Below are 27,199 nucleotides of genomic sequence, written 5' to 3'. Positions count from 1 at the left end.
CTTAAATTCTAAGTAAAAAGGGGCATAATTCATGAAAAATTGGTGTCAGAGTTATGCACCTTGTGTCACATGATGTGGGTGATGAGGTGGAACATCCATTTTAAGTTTGAATCAAATCCATTTTGTAATAACTGAGATATAGTGAAAATACATCAAAATCAACCTTAAATTTAAAGTAAAAAGGGGATATAATTCATAAAAAAATGATGTCAGAGTTAAGCACCTTATGTCACATGATGTGGGTGATGAGGTGGAACAACTATTTTAAGTTTGAATCAAATCCATTTAGTAATAACTGAGGTATAGTGAAAATACAACAAAATTAACTTTAAATTCTAAGTAAAAGGGGACATAATTCATGAAAACTTGGTGTCAGAGTTATGCACCTTGTGTAACATGATAAGGGTGATAAGGTGGAACATCTATTTTAAGTTTGAATCAAATCCATTTAGTAATAACTGAGATAATAGATTTCGGGACGCGACGGGACGGGACGCGACGGGACGCGACAAAACTGACTCCTATATACCCACCTCCAAACATGTTTGGTTGGGGTATAAAAAGTAATGAAAAAGTAAAATCAGAGGTAATCAAAGTGCAACACAATAAATAAGAAAACGTCTTGCACCTGAAACGTGAAAGAACAACGGTACGTATGAAAAGATTGCGGTATGCAAATTTTATTCGTTTGTCCACTCCCTGGTGTCATCTGCATATAAGAGCGAATAACATTAGGCCAACATATTATTTGATTTAAAAAAATCTGTATTCATTTCCTTTAATAACGCAGGACAAAAAGCAATTATGTGATGTACTTATATATTTCATTTGTTTATAATTATGTAGATGCCAAAAGGCAGATACACAACACATCACAGAAACCCCATTCCTAATTGTTGCTCCTAACGGTTGTATGCTAAAAAGATTGTTCCGAGTTTCAATTAATCGTCTAATCTATTATTATACCAACGACAACAACGGATTAATTGGCAATTTTAAAATAAGTTCACCTGAATTATGAAATCAGTAAATATAAAATATAATAGCATATATAATTAAATTTCAAGAAGATCATTTGGATGCAAAGAATTGCAACCAAGCAAAATAATAGCAAACACTGTTTGACTGAGTATGTTCCTAAGAAGTAATGGAGTGTGCAACACCTCTAACGGCCCTAGTATATAAACATTTATTTCACAATCTTTTAATTAGATAAAAAGAACTCCAAAAACAAAATTTTATCACTTTACCTTAGGTAGCTTTTCTTGTGTAAAAATATCATGATAACGTCCCTTTATTAATCATTTAAAGAACTGTTTCTCTTATATTGATATCTTTCAACACCTCTTCAACATCTAAAGATACCGTTTGGCTGTTAATGTCATAGCATGTACTTGGGCTACCATTTTTAACGTTAGTTTTGTCCGTCAAAGGCAGGATTTGATTGCAGTTATCTATCAACTGCTTGGGCGCAGAAGGTTCTTTACTAGGCCAAACCCATGGTAATATAACTGGCACTAGGAAAAGAGCGTGGGTTATACCAAAGAAAAGCACAAAAAACATGATCGATTGAAATGTTCTGAAAACAAAAGACTTTGCCGAGATAAGTAATGAAATACCTAGTATAGAAGATAATGCACCATGTAAAATTGGGGCACCAGTTCTTTCTATTGTTTCTTTTACCCTTGCATTCGCGTTTTTATTGTCAGCAACCATATAGCCGTGACAGATATGAGCTGAAAAGTCAATTGCAAAACCAACAGTCATAATTAATTGAATCATAGTGACAGCACTTAAAGCGATATCTAAGTAATACATAACACCAAATACACCGGTCATTATCAATATCACAACAAGTGTAACTAAGGTAACCAGTACAGGATGTGGCATAAACATACAAGTTATAACAAACACTGCTGCGAATGTAATTCCTATGGATTTCAAAGTCAGGCCCAGAACGCAAACATATTGCTCAAAATATTCGAAAAACGGTGAATACGCTATACATTCAATTGATGCAGTGTTAGCAATATCGCGGGCCTCTAACATCATTCTACCTTCCTCTTGGCTATTTGGTAAGTTTGCAGAAAGTACGTAAAAGCGCGAGGACTTTACTGAGCTATCAAATCTATTGAAAATAATATCATTTTGATACGTGGCATAATTTTTATCATTTGTGAATTTTTTAAGTCCGGCAAAGAAAGCCGATTTCAAGGAGCCATTGTAATATGGAGAGCCACGGTATGCTTTCAACCAGTTAACCTCAAAATTTGGGTCGAAATGTATATTAGACTGAACGCTTTTAATAACATCATTTATCATGTCAAACGTCTTTGGGTCTGAATAATCAATCACATCTGGTATCACGAACGCTACAGCGTACTGTCGCGGAAAGTATTGTTCATTCCAATGCGCCAACTTGAAGAAATAAGAGTCGTCATTTACGATCTGCGAAAATAGTAGACCTTGCTTCAAATGAGTACAGCCATAAATAGATGCGGAAATATATCCAGTGAACAGAATTATTATAATAATCTTATTTGGAAATTTCAGCACTACTTTTGGAATTATCCAGTGAACAAATTTGTCAATGAAGTTTTTAGGGTATTCATTGAGTTCTGTGTTGTCTGATATTTCGTCATGTAAAGCATCTCGATTCTTTAGCCTCCTCTTGAATGTGATAAAGTGATGATTATTTGCTATCCGTTTTTCATTTATAACCATACAGGCAGCAAAGAACGTAACGTTGTTGATGTAACAGAACAAAACGGCGAGTCCTAAAAGACAAAAAATATCATTTTACGGTACAAAGTAGGGATAGAAAAACTACAAATAAATTCAACAGGCATATGTATTGACAAACTAGCATTCATTAAAGGGTTTCACAAAGACTCATCTACAATTTAACATTTTATAGTGCGTAAAAGCAGATCGGTAAATTTTAGAGTTTGCTAATACCCTAAAATATTACATTTTATAGCTAACCAATTCTAAATACGTCTTAAAACTCACGAGCCCTCAAACTGACTGTCCTAACGGCGTGAGTATCTATTGGATGGCTAAAATAAATAATGTGCAATGTCCAAATATTATCTTTGTTAATAGCTGCCATTGAAACATGGCAGTTTGTCACTTGCACGAAAAAGACCTGTTCCTTGAAGGACAATACAACACTTAATGGTCAAATCTTGAATACACTGAAAAAAAATCTAGAATATGTCTGTTTTCATCTATGGCTAGAAAGACATTTTATTACACTTTTATATATTGTATGCATGTTTATCATCAGAATTACTTAATAAATCCTAATCAAGCCAAACCTATAAGAAGATCATTTTGTAGTATAAACGCAACCAATCAAAATAATAGCAGATTTAGTTGAACTGAGTTTATAAGACGGAAAGATAATAATGTACAATACTACTCAAGCCCCTTACGCAAGTTAGACCGTAAGACAAAATGTACAATTTTAAATAACATGGAAAGAACTCGATGGTTCTAAAATGTTCGGGTTTAGCGTCCTTTACATTTTTTTTCAATAATATATACATGTAAACGCCGTACGCTGTCTACTTTAACAGTGAGCACAATTTCCACCTCACTGGAATATCATGGCGTAGAAATGTGACTTACTATAAAATTCAATCACACATCACTAACACCGAGCTGCCTAATCCTGGAACTATCATAGTAACGCTCAGCGCCATACCATTTTCACGTCTTTGTCATGACGCGGCCATTGAGCGTATTTACGGCATCCCGGAGCGTTCGGAGCGGGTAATCTACCACTAGACTACCGAGGCGGCTAAAATTAAGTTCAAGAAACGTACTGACTTGATTTTTGATCACATCATAAACTTTTGACCTTTGATTAACTCACTTAAATTTGCTTTCTGCAAGCAATTATTGGTGCCAAGTTACTAAATAATTGCCCAAGGAGGTAAACAATACAACATGGACGTGAATTTTTGTAACAGAGGGTCACACAGACAGTCGAAAAGACGATATTGGATGGACAGAATTACAATATCTAAAGAAATAAATGAAATTTAGATGTTAGAAGTGGTGGTTCTGTAATTCACATAACAAAATTGAATGTGATTTGCACTAGTCTGCAAGTTAAACTCAATTCCACTGAGTGCAAGCTAGTGTCACATTCCTTGCTGATCCTCCTTTAACTGCAAATACTCCTGAAAGAGGTAAGTCCAAGCAGGAAGTTCGGTGGTTAAATGGTTAAGATGTCAGCTGCTCAATCCTAAGATGGTGGATTCGAGTACACTGGGGTTACGATCGCACCTTCTCACATAACATCAGTCCTGGGTTTTCCAGGGAACTGACACGAGAGTGGTTGAAAATAAGCAAGACGCTTTCATCACAATCAAGTATAAACTGGAGAGGCAGTGTATTCGGGTATGATGTTTATGGATTCGTTTGCCCACACTACTTCCAGGGATTTCATTCTTTTAAATTTGGAACACAATGTATAATTTTCTTTTGACTGATTATTATAGTGTCGTGCTTCCATTGGAAAATTATAGATTTAAGAGTTGCCCTCTACAGCATGTACAGGACGGGTCTCTTTTTCTAGAATATTTAAGAATGTATGCAATAGTTAAAGAAGTGACGTTGGATTACCTGCGTAGGTGCAAAAACTCCTAACGGCAATGATATTTGTTCCAGCCCCTGCCATGAATGCTATAAGATCAGTTACTGTTGTAATTGTAATTCCAACGCCTGAAGTACGTAAAGTATCTGAAATTTTTTCTTCCAAAGTTGGTTTTCCCCGAGCTTCATATAAACCAGCTAACAATATAAACATATCGTCGATCCCAATTCCTATAAATCAGAAAGTAAGATTACATAATCAGAGGATAAGCAATAATAATATGAAATATGTAGACTTGATTGATATTATTTTTCCCAATGTTCATGTTTTTTTGGAAGTAGAGATGTGATTTTGTTAAAAGGAACATACTAAATTTACTAAACGAATTTCAGAGGGATGTTTTAACGCCCTAAACATCTTGACACAGGTTGAAATAATGGGAAGAGTTTTTATCTTTACCTATCTGGTAAAATCCTTTATTTAAACAATACCTTGTAAATATGTCTGTGATAAAAAGTTCATCGATAAAGGCATTATTTTTGTGAATGAGCTTATGAATTCTAATGGTACATTGTTTACTTTTGAAGAATTTCAAAACAAATACATGTATCACGTTCAAACATATTTTCTGCAATAAAACAATATAGTGTATTCAATAAGAACTTGTTTACAATCTATAAACATTTTACATAAGCGATAAATCAAAAGCAGCCTTGTCAGCCACTTATTATCAAACTTAAATAAAAATGAAAAAGGTTGCACAGTTATTTAAGACTATATGTTGCTTAATAATATCTCTGTACCGACTTCCCAAAGAAAATGGAACTTAGAGTTCAATTTAAATAACAGGGATTGGAATTTCATCTAGTATAAGATACCATTTACTTGGACAAGGGATTCTAAATAACAATGGTTTCAAGTTGGACTAAATCATAGAATAATTACTACAAATCACTTCTTATCAAAAATAGATCTTCGAGATAACAATTTGTGTACTTTCGGTGGGAGACTCCCAGAGACTACAGAACACTTTTTTTGGAATGTGAAAAAAGTCAAACTTTTATACACAGTTTCAAGAGATTTATTACTCACAAATGCAATATTTATATCTTTGATTGGACGAAGGAAAATGTATTATTTGGAATTAGTGAATCAAACAATGCTTTGAATGTCATAATGTTGACAGATAAATTTCACATATCAGTCAAGGATGAAATTTTGTCTCTCAAATGTAGACTCATTAAAAAAAACTTACTACACTTTACAGCACAGAGAGACTAAATGCCCTGAAAACATTAACTGTGGAGAAATTTGGCAAAATATGGGAATTATACAAACCTCTGATAGCGGACAACTGAGTGCAGTGTAATCAATGTGGCTAGATACATTAGTAATTTTACGATATCCTAACATGGTTGCACATGCTCTATTGAACATTTTAATTTATCATATCTCTAACCCACCGTTTTGAAACAAGCATCTTTTTACCTTTTATATATATAGAAAAAAATCATTAACCCGACTGCTCTAGGCCTTTTTATTTACTTTATTTCTTTCAAAGCAAGCAAAGCTATGAACAGAATCTGATATATGTAAACAAAATGAATAGGTAATATTTAACGATCAAATACTAGTTATGAAATGGATAAAACTTGTTCAATACTAACACATTATAGGTCACTTACATCCCCTCATAATGATATTGAGGTGTACTTAGGAGACTAAATGTCAGTGGGTCTTTTGCATGTCAGATCAAAATTGGAGAGCAAGCTAGAGAAAAGTGTGAAAATTTCATTTTATATTATTGAAAGTACTCCGGCCCACCGTATGCATTTTTGTCTAAGCCTAACAGAGTTCTTCCCCTTCGACCGTGTCAATATAATCAATTGAATGTACTATTTTCTTTTTTGTTTAAACTAAGTATATTAAAGTTGAAACATATTTGGGTTTAAATATCAAGTGTAGTTTTATATACATGTATATCACTCCAAGGTCAGTGGAGTAATATCATTTGACCTCATTAGTTAGGCAAACATTTCTTTTCTGTATAAGGTAACAAAAATATAATACTTTGTGGAGCATGGGCCTCATTGGCCAAGTGGTTAAGGTTGATAACTTCAAACCACATGCCCCTCATCGATGTGGGTTCGAGCCTCACTAGGGGCGTTTAATTCTTCATTCCAACAATTAAATAAGCAAACTACTTGCTCGTTCTATCAAATGATGCAATCAAAGTGGATTTTTAAGATGTTTTTGCTCTATTTATATGGGAAGAGTCTTAAGCAATTACTTTACTGTCACCCTAATATCTTTAATTTACTTTACTTAAAACTACTCGGTCTTTTAAAAGGCTACACTAAATAAGCCGGAAAGGTCCCTCTATGCTTGCATTTCTCTTTTAAATTTGATTGATGAATGCATCGAGACCTGCAAGGATATGCTTCAATTCTGTGACAGAGTTATCAATGTATTAATTTTGCATTATTTAGATATTAATTAATATCACAAACTAAAACTTTATAGGTAGTATTTCACTCGCCGCCTAGATGATTTTTTGATATTTGATATAACTTCATTCTTTTAACATGAATTTTCGATACGATATTATAATATTTGAATTCGTCTTGTGTATACCTGTTTTTAACGAATCTGTATATCATGCTTTGCTTATTACTGTAACAAATAAATGATAAGATAATATGACATAATCAGTTATGTCTATCATAATTTGTTAAAGTTGGAGGAGATAACAATTATTTTTGTACAACGCGTGTAAAGCATGAAGAATGGAGTAGGATTAAAAAACAGAAAAGATATTTAACGCATAAAATGCAATTACATATATAACCGGTCAGTTTAGAGAGCGAGTAAAGTTAAATGAAATTGTTATAAACGTGTTGAAATATGATAAACACCTGTTTCAGCACTCATTCATCAGCAACATTGGAAATCCAAAAGAGCCGTTTCGGTGGATAATATATATATGCCGGCCGATCATAAATAAGATAAAGACGAAAGACCATGCGGGAATGCCTTATTCAAAGAACGAAGCCGCCCGTACTGCGGGCAACATGGTTTTTTGTCACTATTTTGTTCCTTTTCAAAGAAGTTTTATGCGTTAAATATCTTTTCTATATATATTTATCATATATATATATATGCATTTACCAATCACCAAAAACGGAGCCGCGCCAACAATACTAACAAAATCAACACCAGCTGCTGCACACAGACCAAAACTTGAAGGAATGGCCAACCCTGCTGCTAAAATGCCTGCCATACCCAACCATATTCTGTCTCCAACATGTTGCAAACTGTGTCAATGAAAAATTAAGACACTGTTAACCAACCATTGTATCCTAACATTTCAAAACAATAATACAGAAACTCACTTCATCATTTTCTCTTTTTTTATTTGGTTTAACGTCACACCGACACAATTACATAGGTCATATGGCGACTTTCCAGCTAAAGGCGTTTGAGGAAGACCCTACGTTCCCCTCCATACATTATTTCATCACGAGCAGGCACCTGGAAAGAACCACCGACTTTCTGTGAACAATCTGCACAGCTTTCTATTTTTCAGCCAAAACCCACATCTGAGAGGGACGGCTTCATCTTTTTACAGATTTAATTACTCATATTTGATATACATATATCAGAAACATATTTTATATGTTGTATACAATTTGTTTAATCAGTTATACATATTGACTACGGAACGTATAAAATGACACTTTGATATAAATTTATACATTCATTTTTTTTTTAGAATAAACGACTGGAAATACTGTAAAAAAGAAAACAATAACCTTGCCGGTACAGTTGCAATGCAAGCATAAACAACCATCATGGATAATGTTCCCACAAAGATGGCCATGTCTCCGAAAATAGTCTTATCAATCTCTTCACTAATAGAGTTGAAGTGACCATACGCAATATCAAAATACTCATTTCTATAGGTTGATAATTCTTTTTTGAATGCATCTGCCTAAATAATGCAACAACGATCGGATGTTTAGAAGAGAGATAACCCATTAATGTAGTAACATGTGATTAAATGAGTACATGTATATAAAAGTAAACAGAATAAAAAGATTCTACATTAAAAATACATCGGGTCATTTTATATGGAACACGAAAACACCAGGAAAGCGTAAAAACTGCGGAAATGATATGGCACAACAATGCGCTGTTAGAAAAAAAGAAAAAGTACATCATGACTAGTGCAAAGACTGCAATGCCAGAAGTGATTTACGAATATATATTTACATGTTTGCTGCTGCTTTGCAAAACAATGTCCATTTGCTTTTATGGTTGTATCACAGATAGTGTAAATAGATCTAAAACATAACATATCCAATAGAAACATGGGACTCTACCAAGCAAAATAATAGCGGTCTAGACTTGACTGAACGTATATATTATTAAAATCACTTTTAAATTATTAAATGATTCTTTAAAACTTTATACCTTATGATGGCTTACCCAAATTTTACCTAAGTGCTCAAATATGTGATCGTCTGTCCTAATCATATAATCCAACTTCAAGTAATCCATACTTGTAAGATATCTTCCAGATTCGTCTGTTGTTACATTTCCTAACATTTAAAAATATAGTATTCAAGCAGGTTGAGTCAATAAAACTGAAAGAAAGCTTATATTCAGAACTATGTATACCACGTGACACTGCTCCGTTCTAATGCACCTTAGTCAACTATTTTTTTGTATTATATTCTCCTGATGAAGATCTTTTGAAGATCGAAACTAGTGGAGTCCAGTGATAATAAAATCTGTAAAATATCCGGTGTTGGTCGTGTATTTCCGCTCTCAATACCTTCTCCTCATAAATCAGACTTAAAATATTAATGTTTAATATATACCGGATGACATGTTGTTTTAAATGTATTTGATTATCAAGTATAAATATTATAAAGAATACACTTACCGCCAATACTAGAGGAATATCTGAAAATGCCTCTTGATGAAATGAAAGACGGGAAAGTAACCCTCTTTTCATCTGACGCTGTAAGAAATTCTTCATCCCAAAATATATTTCCAACAACTGAACATTTATTGTTGTTTATTGCGCAGATATCTGAAAACTTAACAAATACAGTCAAACAAAAACATTTTTAACCTAATAAGGAGGTAAATAATCATTAAATACAATAACATAAATCCAAACGAAGATCCTTTCGGAAACATATATCGGTGATTCTACCCAGGTGCACGCTCGTGATGAAATTAATGCACACAGAAACACCCGGGGTCTTCCTCCACCGTCAAAGCTGGAAAGCCACCATATGACCTATGTGTCGGTGCGACGTTAAACTCAACAAAAAAAATTAAATTCAATGTTTTATTAAAACGTACCATAAGGTTCGGTTCATACAAATGTAGGTACATTATCTTAATGTCGTTTTCGAACATTTCACATTAGCCGCATGCTTGTTAAATTCAACTAAGTTCACAATATGCTAATTCCATCTAAGCAATATCCATAGTGCGACTGGCAGCGTGTAAGCATTATTATTGAGGGCTCAAATTTTTAACCAATAGACACACAGTGAAATCAGTATATGGATACAAATTTTCTGGTTGACCTAATCTACGACAATAAGTAAAGTTTCCGTTTCTTGTATGTGCATAATTTGAAATCAACAAATTCATATCCCCACGAAAGCGCCGTTTTAACCTAAACATCAAAATTTAGAGCCGACGAAATTCAATTTATTTCACAAAATTATAATTTAGACTGATTACAAAGGAACACAACAGAACTTTGGTATCATTTTCTTAATTAAGAAAATAGCCACTATGGATGAATCTTCAAAAGAGCTTAATTATCCCATAAGAATAAAGGAAATTACTTTTATTACTGATCCATCACTGTTCTCAGCTGTTATGTTTAGAATCATGTTTGACAAGTACCCGATTTCTTCTAGTATGGTTCTGTTAAGAAGGTTTCCAGATTTACTCTTGACTATAACTCTGACCCAATATCCCTCATCAGATACCTGTAAAACGTTAAACATGGAACCACTCATATCTGGGAAAATCGTTTCCACTCGACTTTTGTCTTTTCGGGTTTGTGTCTCTGGAAAATAAAACACTTTTAGCATTAGCATGTTACTAAGACTTCAAATAATTACTTGGAAAGCTTACAGACCATTGTGATCTTAAATGACGTAAATACGTAAATGTAATTATATTTTCTTGGAGTAAACGATACAAATATTCAGTCAGCAAGTGTCAATGTCTGTATACAAAGTGCACTTTAAAATACAACTATAACAGAAAATAATGTGATACACAATTGCATCAGCCAATCAGACGTCAAGACAGACCGTCAAGACTAATTATAAAGCGTCAAAGATTCATCTCGGCAAAAGTTCCTTAAAAAGGTCATAGATCAGAAGAATTTAAAATTACCAAGACAACACATTCTTACTAAGTTTCGACTTTGACGTCTTCGTTATATAATCAACAAGAGGGCCATGATGGCCCTATATCGCTCACCTGTTATTATTGCACTTGAGGACAAGAAGAAAAAAATATCTAAGTCTAAAGGACAGGAACAACAAAGCGGAGAAATTTAACCAAAAAAACAAAACAAATTCTTACAAGGTATATATATGTCAAAATACATAATATGTATAAAAAAGTTACTAAAATAAGCTATTTACAGTAACGTAAAAGGGAAGTAATTAAAAAAATAAAAATTGTAAGTGAACAAAAGAAGGCTCTGCCAAATAAATCTGTTGACATAAATGAAATTTCAGATCAGTATCTTCATTAGTTATGGAGATATACCCATTTTAATTTGAAATAAAGGGAGGTAATTTGACATAAAATCAGTTCATAGTTATCTACCCTGATTGTCTCTGTCCAACTAATAACTATAATGAAATTTAACATAAGTCCTATAAGTACTAACTGATATAAATCCATTTTGATTACAATCAGGGGAGGTAATCAGATATAAAATAACTCTGGAACCAATGATTGGATCTGATTTGTCACAGAATCCAAGACTTATTGTTGTTGAAGATATTTTAAAAGTTTGTATCAAATAAAACCATAAATGAAGGTCTCTATATGGCTGCAAAAGCCAAAATAGCCAATTTTGGACCTTTAAGGGACCATAACTCTGGAACCCATGACAGAATCTGGCAAGTTGAAGAAAGGAAGCAAGATCTTGTGGTGATACAAGTTGTGTGCATCTTTGGTTAAAATCAAATCATAAATGAAGCTGCTATTGTGCAGACAAGGTCAAAATAGCTAATTTTGGCCCTTTCAGGGGCCATAACTCTGGAACCCATTATGGGATCTGGCCGGTTCAAGACAGGAACCGAGATCTTATGGTGACACAAGTTTTGTGCAAGTTTGATTAAAGTCAAATCATAAACAAAGCTCCTATTGTGCAGACAAGGTCAAAATAGCTAATTCTGGCCTTTTCAGGGGCCATAACTCTAGAACCCATAATGGAATCTGGCTAGTTCAAAAAAGGAACCAAGATCTTATGGTGATACAAGTTGTGTGCCAGTTTGGTAAAAATCAAATCATAAATAAAGCTGCTATTGTGCAGACAAGGTCAAAATAGTTAATTTTGGCCCTTTCAGGGGCCATAACTCTAGAACCCATTATGGGATCTGGCCAGTTCAAGAAAGGAATCGTGATCTTATGGTGATACAAGTTGTGTGCAAGTTTGGTTAAAATAAAATCATAAATGAAACCACTATCGTGCAGACAAGAAATTGTTCACGGACGCAAGGACGGACGGACGGACGCACGGACTGACGACGGACGACGGACGCAGATGATCACAAAAGCTCACCTTGTCACTATGTGACAGGTGAGCTAAAAAAGGTAATGAAAGAAACGTTTGTTCCTCATAAATAACTGCTCTTAAAGGTGATCATTCAACAGAAGTTGACTGTTCAGTGTACTGACACCATTTCTACAGCTGTCATTTTCACTCGAGAAAAGAAACGTTTTATCAGCCAAATCGGTGCTACCCAAAGATTGGACGGGAAACAGAGAGTTACTATAAAGAAATAAAATCTGTAAAAATATTTCTTTGAAACATAGTTTTATATCAAGCAACATAATATTACACTCGTTTTGAATGAGACTGTTAATGAAAGGTACAGAAACATATGCAAAACCCCTCACGCACCTTAGCACCTGCTGAAGCAGAATTCTATTACAGTAGAATGGAACGTACTTCATGTGCCAGAAAACATAAGAGAACTTATTAAAAGTATGGAGATACATTTTAGAGTCACGTGGAAGTTGTGATAATAAGTAAACATATCATAAAGGCATTCCACTGGTTTTATAAATTAAATCAACCGCATTTTCTAATAGGACTATTCTGATAAGAGTTCATAACGCTTTTAGGAGTAAAAAGGTCCCGTGTAAAGAAAGTCTTAGAAAAGAAGACTTTTTGGGGCAAAACCTTGTGGAAAGAGTGGTCGAAGATTAAATTAAATCAATTGCATATGATAGTAGAACATTTACGAGGAAGGTAAATGATACCTTTGGGAGAAAACAATGTCCAGTGCGAAAGGTCTTTGGGACAGAAAGGTGTAGAAAGAGAAGAGGAGAGATACGGGAATTTGCACATTTGATGGAGACCTTGCTCCGGCGGCCATTCTGCAAAATGTTATTCTACGGTCGACACTTGTCCGTTCAGCAACGCTTGACCCTTTAGTGGCGCAAGTCCCTCGGCGGTGCCCTTCTCCACTCAATCAGTTTCTGAGTAAAAGGGGGAGATAGATATGCACCGATCTAGAAAGAGAAAAACCCTCACTTTCCACTGGTCTATAGTTCTGACCCAATCGCTATGTTGCAATTTTTGAAATAGCTAGGTTAGGAAACACTAGTGTTTAGGGTTATAAGAACTTAAAATTCTGAAACTCTTGACTCAACAATGCCAGACAAATTCATGAACTACCTTTCAATAATTATACAGCTTCACATCACTTGAAACAACATCTGGTATTTATACACTTTTGATGAAAACTTAATACAGATAAATAGTGCAATAGAGAAAGATTTCTAAAGTCAAGATCTTCATTTTTTATAAATAAAAAAGTCCTATTAATAACCTAATTCCTTCATTTTTTAAGGATAAAAAAGTTCTACTAATAACCTAATTTGTTATACATATTTGTATTACTCCCGAAGTTTTTCAAGTATTACATATTAGTACTGTATATCCCTTTTCTTTTGACTTACCTTGGGGAAGATAAACTTTTTTAGCATCTATTTCCCATTTCATATTAACTATCCCTATTGCACAGGCACCGTTTATTATAATCGATATTATAATTATTTTTGGTGCATTGTAGTAAACAAAACGACCATAACTTTCAAAGACAACGCCAATCTTTCGTTCAACTTGTTTATGAAGTGTCAGGGATCTCATTCTGAAACAAAAAGTAAAACGTTTATATATTTGTAACATTTACAAATGCCATGCAATATTATACGTCCGAGGTCAATATCATTTTTACAGGTCCGTAAAAACACATATTGACCGAAACATAAGTCTATAATTGTTATATTTTATGCCCTTTTCAAATGCACTCATTTGACTGGCCCATATTTCATACATATAAGAAAAAGTGATATCACAAGAGTCATTACCACATTTGCGGGTCAATATCGCTTTTTGCGGACCCGCGCGTGCACCCTTTTCGATCAATCAAATGAGCTCATTTGAAAAGGGTATATAATATTATACAGTTATTGACTTATGATGAGGTCAATATATATGTTTTTACGGGCCTGTAGAATTGATATTGACCGAGGACGCAGTCCGAGGTCAATATCATTTTTACAGGTCCGTAAAAGCACATACAGACCGAATCATAAGTCTATAATTGTTATACTATATACCTTCTCAAATGCATTCATCTTACTGGCCCATAATTCATATATTAAAGAAAAAGTGATATCACAAGAGTCATTATTACTTTTGCAGGCCAATATCTCTTTTTGCGGACCCGCGCGTGCACTCATTTCGACCAGTCAAACGAGCGCATTTGAGAACGGTATATAATATTTGTATATATGACTGCACGTTTCACGTATAAAGTTCTGTTTTTAGCCGTAAGATTTTGTTTGAATCGCAAACTGGAAAAATATGAAGAATCAAAAGTGGGTTTATTCTGAAGTCCCATAAGGATTTTAATTTTATGTTAAAACCTATAAAGCAGCTATTCAAATAAATGTTAAGACAATTTTTTGTTGTGTTTAACGTCGCACCGACACAGTTGTATGGCGATTTTCCAGCTTTGATGGTGGAGAAAGACCCCAGATGCCCCTCTTTGAATTATTTCATATGGGCGGGCATGTGGGTAGAACCACCGTTCTTCTGTAAGCCAGCAGGATGGCTTCCACACATGAAGAAATTAACGCCCTGAGTGAGGAGCGATCCCACATCGGTAAGGGGCAAGTGATTCGAAATGAGCGACCTTAACAACTCGTACACTGATGCCCCATCAATGGTAAGACATTAACTACTATCAGCATTTATGGTCCGAGCCAAAAAGGGAGGTAACAAAAATAAACTCAATGATATGTCCTACTTCGTGAATCAAATATTGAAACCTTTGACATTTATATGTGAAAACGATTTTAGAGGAGTGAGTGAGTTGGGTTTTACAGCGAATAGACACAAAATGGTCATATATCGCCGAGATATAATTTATGAACATAGCTAAAAATTGACAGCAACAGTAAATAACAGTAATAAAATTTAAAAAAAAGAAGAAACCCTCTCTTACTATAAATCCAACACTTGCAACAAATAACAAGGTCTGTCAGAAATGAAAATGAGATTAAACTTGATTATGTTTTTAAACATATATTTAAATTGTGAAATTACTTTAGAGTGCGTGTATTTAAAGAAATTTAAATAAAATTGAAACAAGAAATATCTTTAAAAATGATAGTCGGCGAATTGTAATAAGGAAAGAAGTTTATGAATTTTTCATTTAACATTCATCTTTCATCTAACATTTTTCAAATTGCAAAACTAAACACCGCACTTTAACAATTTAAATGGTTCTCTTCTAATTTTTCGCAAAGGTTTCGTAGGGTTGCAATTTTGTTTCGTTTATCCTTAGACGAATAATTACAGCAGTAGTTTGATGAAGATTCATGAAGCGGTTCATGAGAAGAAGTCATTAAACGTGTTTATATTTTTAGCTAAATTGGTCCCTATCCCCATTTGTAACAAAATAGCAGGAGACCTTACGATATTGTTACACATCGAGTTTGATAAAAATCCATTACATTTTAGTGGTTAATGCGAAGAAAGGCATATCTACTTTTAGCTATAGTGGTCCCTAATAGGGCCCAAGTTCCTATATAAATAAATTTGGAAGAGGACCTTATAATGATGCTCCAGACCAAGTATGACAAAGATCCACCAAGCTGTTCATGAGACGCTGTATAAAGGCATTTCTAGTTTTAACTCTAGCAGCCCCTAAAAGGGGTCAAATGTCCCAGCTGAACAAAGTTGGCTGCGGGCCTAATAAAGATGCTACAAATCAAGTTTGATAAGATTCAAGATTTTCAAGATTCAAAGTTTATTTTTTGTAACGTATACATAAAGTATCTTGTTACAAATAGATGTATTAAAAATACAACGTGACACATTCAAATAACACACACACACACACACACACACACAAACACACGCATACACAAGCGTACACATAGTTACACTCGCACACAAAAACATAAAAAATACATATAAATGTTATTGATTTTTGCATAGAGAAACTAAGTATGTTCGTTAATATCTTAAATAGAGAGGATGAACTAAAGGACTGCATTGTAATCTAACATTTGCACTGGCTCTAAACTGGCATTACTGTACTATTAATGAAGCAAACATTGTCATTAATCATATAATAACCTATGATTTGAAACGGCACGAACTGAGTTTAATGAAATATAATTAAGAGTTACATTACAGTATTTAACACGCACGTATAATATCCTTTAAGATGATAAATAATCGTAGCCTGCAGATACAGACAAATAATCTATCATAGATACAAACAATTAAGCTGCTTATTTCTTTATACATAACATTATGCATACAGAACTGAACCCATAACGATTACAATCGCTACGCGATGCATTAAAGCGTATAACAACAACACACTTGCCACATCATAAGCCTTACCGTACGTTAGCATGGCTTAAGGTACAAACACAGACTACTAACTATACTGTAGGCCTCTATTAGAATACATGAGAAAAAAATCAATTAAACGATTTATTTATTTATTATTTTTATTTATTTCTAAAATAGGCCAACTGATCCCGCTTTAACAAATGCATATTCGCTATTCATGAATCTTTGGACAATGACGTCACACCTATAAAAAAAGTGAAGGTCAAGCAAAACATACAATTGTAATTATTTCAATATTTCTGTTTCATAAGCAAAGTTTGACCGTAGTCATATCACATAGATAAACTGTATGCAGCGTACCTTCATTTCAGTGTGATGAGATTCAGTCATTATATAGCATATACATAATAAAACAGATTTCAACTGAGTTCAATATTTGCATACCATACTAAAGAAAAATATTCATATATAATAAATCAGTTAAATAATTTATAACAAATATATCAAAGCAAACAAGTACTCATTTTAATATGCAATCTGAATAAGTCACAAAAGCAAGAAACCTTTTCATATACAGACGACAATTGTAACAAGGAAAATCTTTTAAAAAGCACTTCTCGACATAAAAGAGGCTTATCACACCCTTATTCATGTGATACGCAGACCGTATTCAGCTCTTTCTTTAATTTGATATATGTTGGTATTTGGACAGGTTTTTATCATATTTATTAAACTTACTTATCATTTTGAGATATATCAATATTCTTGCTAAATATACTGAGCAAAAGTTAGCTGTAAAACTATGAACAGCGTCGTTTAGGATAAACGCTTTGTTTACATTTCACTCAGCGTAGCACAATCAACAGAGTGAAAGAAATTGACTCTCGTCCAATCAGGCAGAGTGTTGCATAAATCTTCCATTTTGATAAATTATCTATAATGCGTTATCAAGTAGTTTGATTTGCAAACTGAAGTCACGTGGCATAGGTAACGAAAACGAATTTAGACGGCGTCGCCGAAAAACAAATACACTAAAGACGATGAAGTATCTAGTGTTTTTGTATGCATATAGTATCATTGTCAACTAACTAGTGTCAGGTTAAGAACGAATATACGTTTTAAAGTCGTCTACCCAATTTATTGAAATAGTACCTCTACTTATTATAAATGCAGAGGATAAACTGACTGACATGTCGGAAATACGTTGCACTATTTTGAGACTCTGCATAAAGTTTTTACTTGCATTTCACATATAAGATAACATGGACTAAAGGGTAATCTAAAGTTAACATAGTCGACACAATTCTGACGAAAAAATATTGTTCAACCAGCTAAACCAGTTTTCTCAAATGAACTAACTGATATTTTCTTTCTAGTTCCACAAAGCTACAGTTCGTGGTCATGTATGTGTAGATGACACACAAGTATCCTTATTTTGTGTTTTTATGTGTGCAAGATTTAATGGACTGGTATTAATTAACATACCGTGTTTTTATGTGTGCAAGATTTAATGGACTTGTATTAATTAACATACCGTATTTGGTTCTTTGCTCGATATACATGTATCTGAAATATTTCTACTGTCACATTGCCATGAAAAAATACATTTATCTCTTGTCGCTTTACCAAGACGTGTTACTTTATTCCCTTGAAAAAAAAACATGATTTTGACGACAAAGCACTGGATACTTACATTAACAGGGCAAAACACACTGTACATATTCATTTATAATTATTAACTTTTACCCTGCTCAATTTCTGAAATGGATTGGTCTATTATTCAACCTGGTCGGTACCACTGAAGGGGTGTTCACTGAACATTTACTGACCTTGGTCTGCACTGGTCGCAAAGGCAAAATCATTTGCTGCCAGCAGGCTAAAGGTTAAGATTTACTGTTATAATTAACGGCGAAAAAAAACAGTCATCTGTATGCGGGCCTCAAACTATTTATTTGTCACCAGGCTCATTTACAGCTGAAAACTGCCTTGCTCTTACTTATTTAAATTTTAATGAATTCTCTTATTTATTTAAATTTTAATGAATTTTAGCGGGCAAACCGGTTTATATGAAACTATAGTGGTTAGATGTCTTTAACGAATGCGAAATATAAACTTACAGATACTACTTTCAACGATAAAGTTTAAAACCAAAACGTTACTGATATTTCCCTTGTACATGCTTTTGTTTAAAAATTTGAAAAGCTGATGTTGACGTACAAAGACAATCGTCTCACTAGTATTTCTAAGTCAAACGTCCTTTTAAACACGAAATGCATGTGCATAAAATCATTTATTTTCAGTAAACATCTAGATATGGAGTACTTTTATTTTAAACTGAAATGCATCTAAATATAAACACAGTTGACATTCAAGCTTTAAAAGTTTAATGATAATGTCGTTTCGAGCAAAATATCAAGCACTGGCGGCATCGGACTTCGTGTGCTAACCTGGGTAGAACCATAGGCATGCGGCACATTTGCTTGGTCAATAACTATGCAGTATATCACTAAAAACATCAATAGAAAGTGCAGGACTCAAAAATAAATCCAGCACTTATTTTCTATATACTCATACTGACTAAAAAAAGTTATCAGTATATAGTAAATGAGTGCTGGATTTACTTTTAGGTCCCGGACTGTCTATTGATCATTTTATCATATATCATGTATATAGCATCACTATTGACCAAACAAATGTGCCGAATTCCTATGAATAGAGCTTCCAGTTATCTTCAAACCAACTCGAAAGATAATGTACTACAATGTATTACATGAGACAAGTGTTAAATATATTCATTAAATCATAGAGCAGTCCAAATCTGGGGCGTTTTACGTGCCTACTCTTCAATTTTACAAATTTAGCATGAAACAGATGTTAAAAATCCTTTATTGAAAACGAAATATGACTTACATTTTTATTAGTTTACTCTTTATCCGTTATGTAGCGTATTTATAACCTGCAGCGATGTAGCTGATAACAGCTACACACAATATGCTTATAGATAACACACGACTGTACAAAAGTGTAAACATTTGCGCTAGCATATACTTCGGTTTTTGAGGTGTACTTAGAAATACAAATGCTTATAGCCGTAATAGCCATGATAGTAGGCCCCTATAGGTGGAACCTTTTTATTATTTTGTGGGCGTTGGTTCGATATCCGTCAGAGTTGCACATTTATAATTTATATTCTTGTATTTTCTTCAATAACATTTCATGTAACATAGCGGTATGTAAATCCATCTTCTCAGGAGATTATAGATATAATAAATAAAGGATTGTAACACCTTTTCTTTTCCAGTAAGTACAAATTATTCTATAGGATGTGTTGCATACATGTGCAAATAAAACAGACTGTATTTTTATCTGATATGCTTAGCTAGAACATTTGTGCTGTTGACTGACTCTAGGAATCTACTGACACAGCTGGCGAAATTTACCGCTAATATAACATTATTAATTAATGGCATAATTTTGCTTTAAAATGAAATTTACTCGAAAATTTACATGAAAATGGAAAAATATAGTTACAAATTAACAGCAAAAGAAAGAAGTGTATATTACCTAATAAAATCACGGAAAAATCAATTGTTGGGGTATTGAACCCCATCCGCCAATATGACATGCCATTACACAAGCACTACACAATGCTGAGTAGTAGTAACTAGTAGTGAGTGTAATCTAAATAAGGCAAAGCAAATCATGCTGATTTCCCTAATCGATTGACGATTCTGTCAAACTACATAAATAGGCCTACTGTTACACTGCGAAGAACTGTTTTACTTAGTGTGAGATCCTATTTTCTATTTGTCTATCATTGTGCATTTTTTCAAATAATTGTTTTTTTACTAAACATAAATTTATCTATTTGACAAGTTTTAGGACTCCAAAATATATCATCTCGGACTTGTCCAAATAGACTAGAAAATTGTCGCATACTCATGGAATACATTACAAATGATTATAAAATTTGGCGCTGCCTATCCGAATCATGTGCATGGAGTCTTTCGGGTGTCTTTTTCAAAGTGGAAATACTTATTTCTATTTTTTTTTTCTTTTCGAAGAAAAGAGTAATTTGATTACTGCGTAAAGAGGTTCTTTCTGGTTGTTTTAGAAACATGGTATAACTGCGCTCACGTTATATTTTAAATAAGCTGTCGTATACATTTATGCATAATAATTATAAATACTTACTTGTGTCCAAGAAGCTTTACTCCTGTTAAACTCAAGTGACACTAACATGTGTTTTAGTGCTCATTGAATTCTATGACTTAAAGTGTAAACGGATAGTCGTTTAAGTTTTAACCAAATCCATTACATGATCAAGGTAACATTAACCCCCTTGCCTTTAAGGTAGTTCTGCACGTTTGATAAACCGGAAGTGATGGCGTAACGTTATTTATTCGGAAAACGCAGACTAAAGCCTGGATTCGGCGTACGAAAATAAAAATAATTTTATGATTTAATCGAAATCTGTGAGTAAATTTATTACAATGGCACTGTTGCTTTATTTCTAAAGTCAAAATATGATATTAAAACATATGACACGTTAAAAAATTCCAAATAATGTCTTAAAATTAGCGTAAAATGTTCGGTTCACTTTAATCATGGTCAAATTTCTCAAAACTAAGCACAAGGACCTATACATTTTATTTCACCAAATTATAGGCCATGTATTTATTTACAACTGTGAAAAGTTTCATCAAAATCTACATTGTAGAAAAAATTCTATTCGCGAAAATGTTATGAAAGTTATGATTTCCCCATACACTCCCATTATGAAATATTGCGTGAGGTCCAAATTTTTCAAATCAGTCTAGCAAAAAATCAAGCACACGACCCTATCATTTTATTTGCTGAATTTTCTAGGTATATTCTGAAGTTTTGAAAAATCAGAATTTAATCAAATTCTGCACTGTAGAAAAAAAGTTCGACCCAAACGTGCAGAACTACCTTAAGTCAATAAAACCAACATTCCTTTAAGCTAACATTAAGATCTTGTAACACTAGCTTTTATACAACTAACTGTGCCCTGTATTCAACATCAAATGACCCGTAGTACATAATAGTTTTAAAGCCGCCATATGACATAAACTTGTGCCGGTGTGACGTTAAACCTAACTAACATATCAGTTTTCAGGCAAGCTTATACAAAGTAAGTACCGTCGTAAATATTTGTCTGTTAGAAAAGAAGTGCTTGACACAAATAAATGTGATACGTATCTAATCTGTTTTTCAAATAGAAATAATGTCTTCATTGCAGTATCGTGACCATGCCATATACAACTATTTCGCATAACTAATAAAGGCAAGGGCTCATTTTGTGCACTGTGTGTGAATCAGTATATTCACTAATAGCCTAAGAAAAACATCTGTAATTTGTAGGAATATAATTTGAATAGACGTGAAAGATGTATTTCTTAACACATATTGCCTGCCCAAAACTGGAATATTGTTCAACTGGTTCATAAGCAGTATGTTTTTTCCTGTATTCAAAAAGTGATAAACAATTTTCACTGCCAAACATGGGAAGATCGTTTTCTCTTCTCCATAATTTGACATTTTAATCGATACAATCTTGTCTTTAAAGAGCACAGTATATGTCAAAGAAACCTTAACGACATATTGCTGTGCATTCTCATACCCAAAACTACTCCATTTCTCTTTTATAAACAATACGACCTAGGACAGAGGTCTCTAAAAGAAAGTTATAGTTCAGCCTCAGCCTAAATGTGCTTGCTGTTTCCGCAAAAATTACAACGTCGAAATAAATAAGTAAAGACTAATAAATGACGTAATGATCAGCTTGTCGTAAAAGCTGGTCAGCGATCCGTTTTGGTTATTTTTCTATATGTTTTTAATTTGATTCTTCTCATCAGTTAGTTAATCTATTCCATGAAATAATTAGGACCGTTACATGATAAAACCTGTACCAGTGACACAAATAACAAGATATTCTGAGTGTAACCTTTCAATCTGAAAATTTGAAGAAATTATCTTTACTATTTCAAGACTTACAATGCTTTTAAGTAAGTCACCGAAGGACGTTAAGAACGCTATGAAATCAGTATGACGTCGCCGTATATGGTGTGTATTTTTAATGTCATTTGTGTAACAAAATACGCATATCACTAACTAATCAATATGCGTATCACAGATTAATCATCATACATTTGAATATTTAGAAACAGTTTGAAATGATTTTACTGAAAAATAACTTAACCATGCATTTTTGGTTTTATCACGGGCCTTGTATATACCTCTATATTTTTATTTGTTTGAAATACAGAGCAGTGTCGTTCTCCTGTTAGATAATAAGAAGAAACTATTGGTTTAAAGATGTAAGTGTATAAGCATCGCGTGTTTGTTGGTCAAGATTATACGACTATAATAATAGCTGATTTTGAGTTTACAAGACGTCTAGGTATACTTATAATGTTAATATTATTCGTTCGAGTTAGAAATGTAGTTGGGAAAATTCTTGTGATCTGTGATCCTCATAAAGGTAAAGGTTCGCAATGCTCCATCAGGTATAATTAGTTTCGCCAGCTATGCCAGTGGATTTTTGGAGTCAGAGTCCACAGTCACAATGAAAGGTACATTTTTACAGCTAAGCATATCCCCGGACGAGGTGTGTTCCCCGTCACGATTTGACATATTGTGTGAAGTAATTTTGTTATCAACTGATTCATGTTGTACAGAATCCAAGATCTTTTGGTTAATAAAAGCAAGGGATAACAGTAAAACTAAAATATGTCTATCAAATGTTTCAAATATATACTGATGGAAAATCAAATAATTCGCCATCCAGCTGGCTTACGGAAGGTCGGTGGTTCTACCCACGTGCCCGCTCGTGATGAAATAATGCACGGAGGGGCACCTTGGGTCTTCCTCTACCATTAAAGCTGGAAAGTCGCCATGTGACCTACCATGTGTCGGTGCGACGTTAAATCCAAAAAAAATCAAATAATTCTCTGTTTATCATGTCAAACTCAATTTATTATAATATATAAAATAACTTACTGCAATATTTTAAAGCGTCTGCTTATTTCGAAAAGATAATGCTGCCTTTGTTTCTAAACCATAGTGTCATCGTAGAAAATCTGTTAATTTTGATTCATAATCGTTCGTTACAGTAAGGGGTTTTGTTTCGCAAGTCTTCAATGATTTTATGTGGCAAAATGCATTATGTAAATTGCAGATATTATTTTCAAGTAAGACAAAAGAAATGTATTATTATGTTGCAAAGTGGACACAAGACACATATGTTACGAGATTTCAAATGCTCACAAAACCTACACTAGTGATGACCTTTGACCCTCAATATTTTGGAAGGAGCATCGATTAGCACAGTCATCTACATGTATATCGCATTAAACGCTGAGAATTGCTGCCGGTGTAATGAAGTATTTCGACCCCCATAGAATAGTGACCCCCCGGTCATTATTCTATAGAAAAAGTGACCCCCCGGTCATAGTATTATGACCTCCAGATCATAGTACTATGACTCCCCCACGTGAAGTAAACTGAACCTCACGAAGAATATTGACTCCCATAAAAAAACGACCCCTGGTCATTTGGTCAAATTTAGTGATAACTCATGTATCTAAGGCCTAATTGCTGCATTTTATGCCCCCACTCGGGGGAGGGGGGCATATAGATTTACCCTTGTCCGTCCGTCCGTCCGTCCTTCCGTTTGACCATTAGCCCCGGATACCATCACTTGACACAGAAATCAGACCATTCTACAACGGGAAAAGGGATTCTATTTCTAGACGCTGTATCTTGGTGTATACATTTTTTTTCAGGAAAATAACAATTCACAATATGTTCACAAAACACACCAGTGTCAATAATCCCTGCAAACTTCGGTATGAAGTAATTCTTCAGAAGAAAACTGCACAAGAAACTGCTAGCATAGAACTTAGTATTAATAGAAGTTGCAATACTTAGCAGTGGCAGTAAAGTACGGTAGCGGCAACAATAGAAAGTAGTAGTAGTAGTAGTAGTAGTAGTAGTGGCAGTGGTAGTGGCAGTTGCAGTAGCAGCAGCAGCAGCAGCAGCAGAGGAATAAGTGACAGCAACAACAGCAGCAGGAGAAGAAGAGGTAGATGTACAAGACGTATTAGTGGAAGCAGGTATAGTAGTATCAGTAGTAGCAGTTGTAGTAGTAGTAGTAGAAGTAGTAGTAGTAGTAGTAGAGGAAGAAGAAGTACATGTAGTAATAGCAATAGAAGTAGCGGCACCAGTAGTAGTAGTACAATCAAAATGTTAACTATTGGCAATGGAGGGTATTAGAGTTGTAGATCTAGTAAAATTGTCCGTTAGGTTTGGTGGGGATCACTTTTTAATAGATATTATCGTCGAAAGTCTTTTTAGGAGCCGGTGTTTTACACGGAAAGAGTAACTTTTTTAAATAGAATAATGTCCGGGAATCGATATTGTATGAGAGTTCGAATGTAGTAATTTCGGCCGTGAGTATTTTACATGGAAGGAGTCACTTTTTCTATAGAATAATAGCCGGGGTCGTTATTCTATGAGATTCGAAGGGAGTCATCTTTAGGGAGTCAGTATTTTACTTGGAGGGGTCAGTTTTTCTATAGAATAATGACCGGGGGTCGTTATTCTATAGAGTTTTCAAAGGGAGTCAGTTTTTTTATAAGGGGAGTCAATATTTTACAGGAAAGGAGTCACATTTTCTATAGAATAATGACCGGGGGGTCGTTATTCTATGGGGGTCGAAATACTTCATTACACCGGCCAATATCATATCTAACAGGTCACGTCGTTAGGTGCTTATGTTTGTGTAATTACAACGCTGTACTCTGATGGGATGTTTTTTAACACATAAAATTGGCATACACTATCACACCAGCTGTCTTTATGTGCCGTACTGTGGTATTAAAAAGCCTCCCCGTATGTTATACCTTTTTATTGGGTTTACAGTCACACCGACACACTTTAGGTGATACAGTGACGTAGAGAACGATTTCAGGTGCCCCTATGGCAATTGTTTCAGGCATCGGCGAGCATCTGTGTAAAACCACCGACCTTCCAGCTAGATGGCTTCCTTACATAAAAAAATTACATCCCAATCGGTGAGTGGTATGGGATACGAAGCGATTATAGCCACTCGGCCGCGGAGGTCAAACTGTATTTACATTTTTGGAGTTACGGAGTCCGTTCAATCTCTCCAAACTACAGAGGTCCGCTTAAGGCAAATTTCAATACTTCCGATTCCTATTCATATCAAATACTTGTTTGTTTTCTATGCTCCCGAAGGGTCTTCTCATAGATTTATTATCAATCACAGCACAACCGAAAGTCTAAAAAAGTTGCTGCCCCTATTTTCAACTTGCTTTTGTTATAATTTCGATTCATATATTATGTATATTATCTTGTATGTTGCAGTTGGTGGTGATACTTCTCTTCACTGCTTCTCCTTTTAATGCCCGCCCCCACTCCCGCTCCTCTCACCCACTTGGGGCGGCATATAGTAATTGTAGCGTCCGTCCGTTTGGTCGTTCGTTCGTCCATTCATCCCGACTTATGTGTTCGTACTGCGGCTTTGTCATTTATTGCTGGATTTCAAAAAGACTTAAATTGAATGATCAATATGGCATAAAGATGTATCGAGTGCAAGAACCTTTAATCAATTTCTTTTATTTCCTTAATTTTCACCCTTTATTAAATGTACATTAGGATTTCTTGTCCGGTCTTTAACTTTGCTATTCGTGGATGTATTTCAAATACATTCACACCAAAGATCACCTTGACATGAAAATGTGTCCTGTCCAAGAACCATAACTTCTTTCTTTCTGTTTGAGTAATCTCCCTTTATTGAATGTTGTTAACCAGGGCATACCTCTAAAACTGCTGGAGGGAATGTATGCTAATTTCCAAAACTGACAAAAGACGTTTAGCGAAAGAGCAGTGTTTACGAATCATAACTCTAACAAACTTATTTTGTCAGTAATCTCGCTTTACTGATTTTGTATGATTCATCGTTATTCTGATTATTGTTACAATAAATGAAGGACCATTTTCGACAGCGTTTAGGATGCTGTCTATGACTAAAATACTGATGTGACATAATGGGAAAAGATGAAAATCAAGTATTTGGCGCAGCCTTATTCCCAAGTTCAGATGATTGAACAGTAATAATAATAATAATAATAATAATAACTTTATTTTCTGAAGGTGACATACTAAGTGTACAAATACAGATATTTTACAACTTATTTCCAGTATGGCCTTCAACCGATATACATTCACACATACACACAATCATACAGTCAATTTATAATTTAACATTTATACAAAAATACACATATCAGAATTACTTAAATTCAAATGACGTATTGAAAGTAAATGAAGAAGCATCCCAACAAGGTATAAGTATACACTGTCTTTCATCTATAAAAAAACAT

At 34.1% G+C, this 27,199-nt stretch overlaps 1 protein-coding gene across 4 annotated transcripts; it reads right to left on the bottom strand.

The window, feature by feature from the left end:
• Positions 1 to 648: 648 nt before the first annotated feature.
• LOC123554673 (patched domain-containing protein 3-like) lies at positions 649 to 21,101 on the bottom strand. 4 transcript variants are annotated; one of them, XM_045344948.2, is made up of 9 exons: positions 20,964 to 21,101; positions 13,853 to 14,043; positions 10,480 to 10,706; positions 9,555 to 9,711; positions 9,095 to 9,207; positions 8,419 to 8,597; positions 7,775 to 7,920; positions 4,636 to 4,836; positions 650 to 2,777 (listed from the first exon to the last, which is right to left on the bottom strand). In XM_045344948.2, the coding sequence occupies exons 2-9, from the start codon at positions 14,040 to 14,042 to the stop codon at positions 1,306 to 1,308; spliced, it is 2,685 nt and encodes an 894-aa protein (XP_045200883.2). In that variant the 5' UTR covers position 14,043; positions 20,964 to 21,101; the 3' UTR covers positions 650 to 1,305. The 4 variants fall into 4 exon arrangements, with proteins under 4 accessions (XP_053403814.1, XP_045200883.2, XP_045200884.2 ...); XM_045344949.2 differs by lacking the exon at positions 20,964 to 21,101 and adding an exon at positions 19,680 to 19,834; XM_053547839.1 differs by lacking the exons at positions 13,853 to 14,043; positions 20,964 to 21,101 and adding an exon at positions 13,151 to 13,415 and having other exon boundaries at positions 649 to 2,777.
• Positions 21,102 to 27,199: the final 6,098 nt, after the last annotated feature.

The sequence above is a fragment of the Mercenaria mercenaria genome, chromosome 7 (assembly GCF_021730395.1).
Source record: "Mercenaria mercenaria strain notata chromosome 7, MADL_Memer_1, whole genome shotgun sequence".
NCBI classification, from domain to species: domain Eukaryota; kingdom Metazoa; phylum Mollusca; class Bivalvia; order Venerida; family Veneridae; genus Mercenaria; species Mercenaria mercenaria.
The sequence above is the reverse complement of the archived record's forward strand: the minus strand, read 5'-3'. Positions and strand labels throughout refer to the sequence as shown.

Coding starts and splice junctions, on each gene's coding strand:
- LOC123554673 (XM_045344948.2), bottom strand. CDS start 14,042: ATGAGATCCCTGACACTTCATAAACAAGTTGAACGAAAGATTGGCGTT. Junction 9,712..10,479: donor GTGATGGATCAGTAATAAAA/GTAATTTCCTTT, acceptor GTATTTGTTAAG/TTTTCAGATATCTGCGCAAT. Junction 2,778..4,635: donor GAGTTTTTGCACCTACGCAG/GTAATCCAACGT, acceptor TTTGTCTTTTAG/GACTCGCCGTTTTGTTCTGT.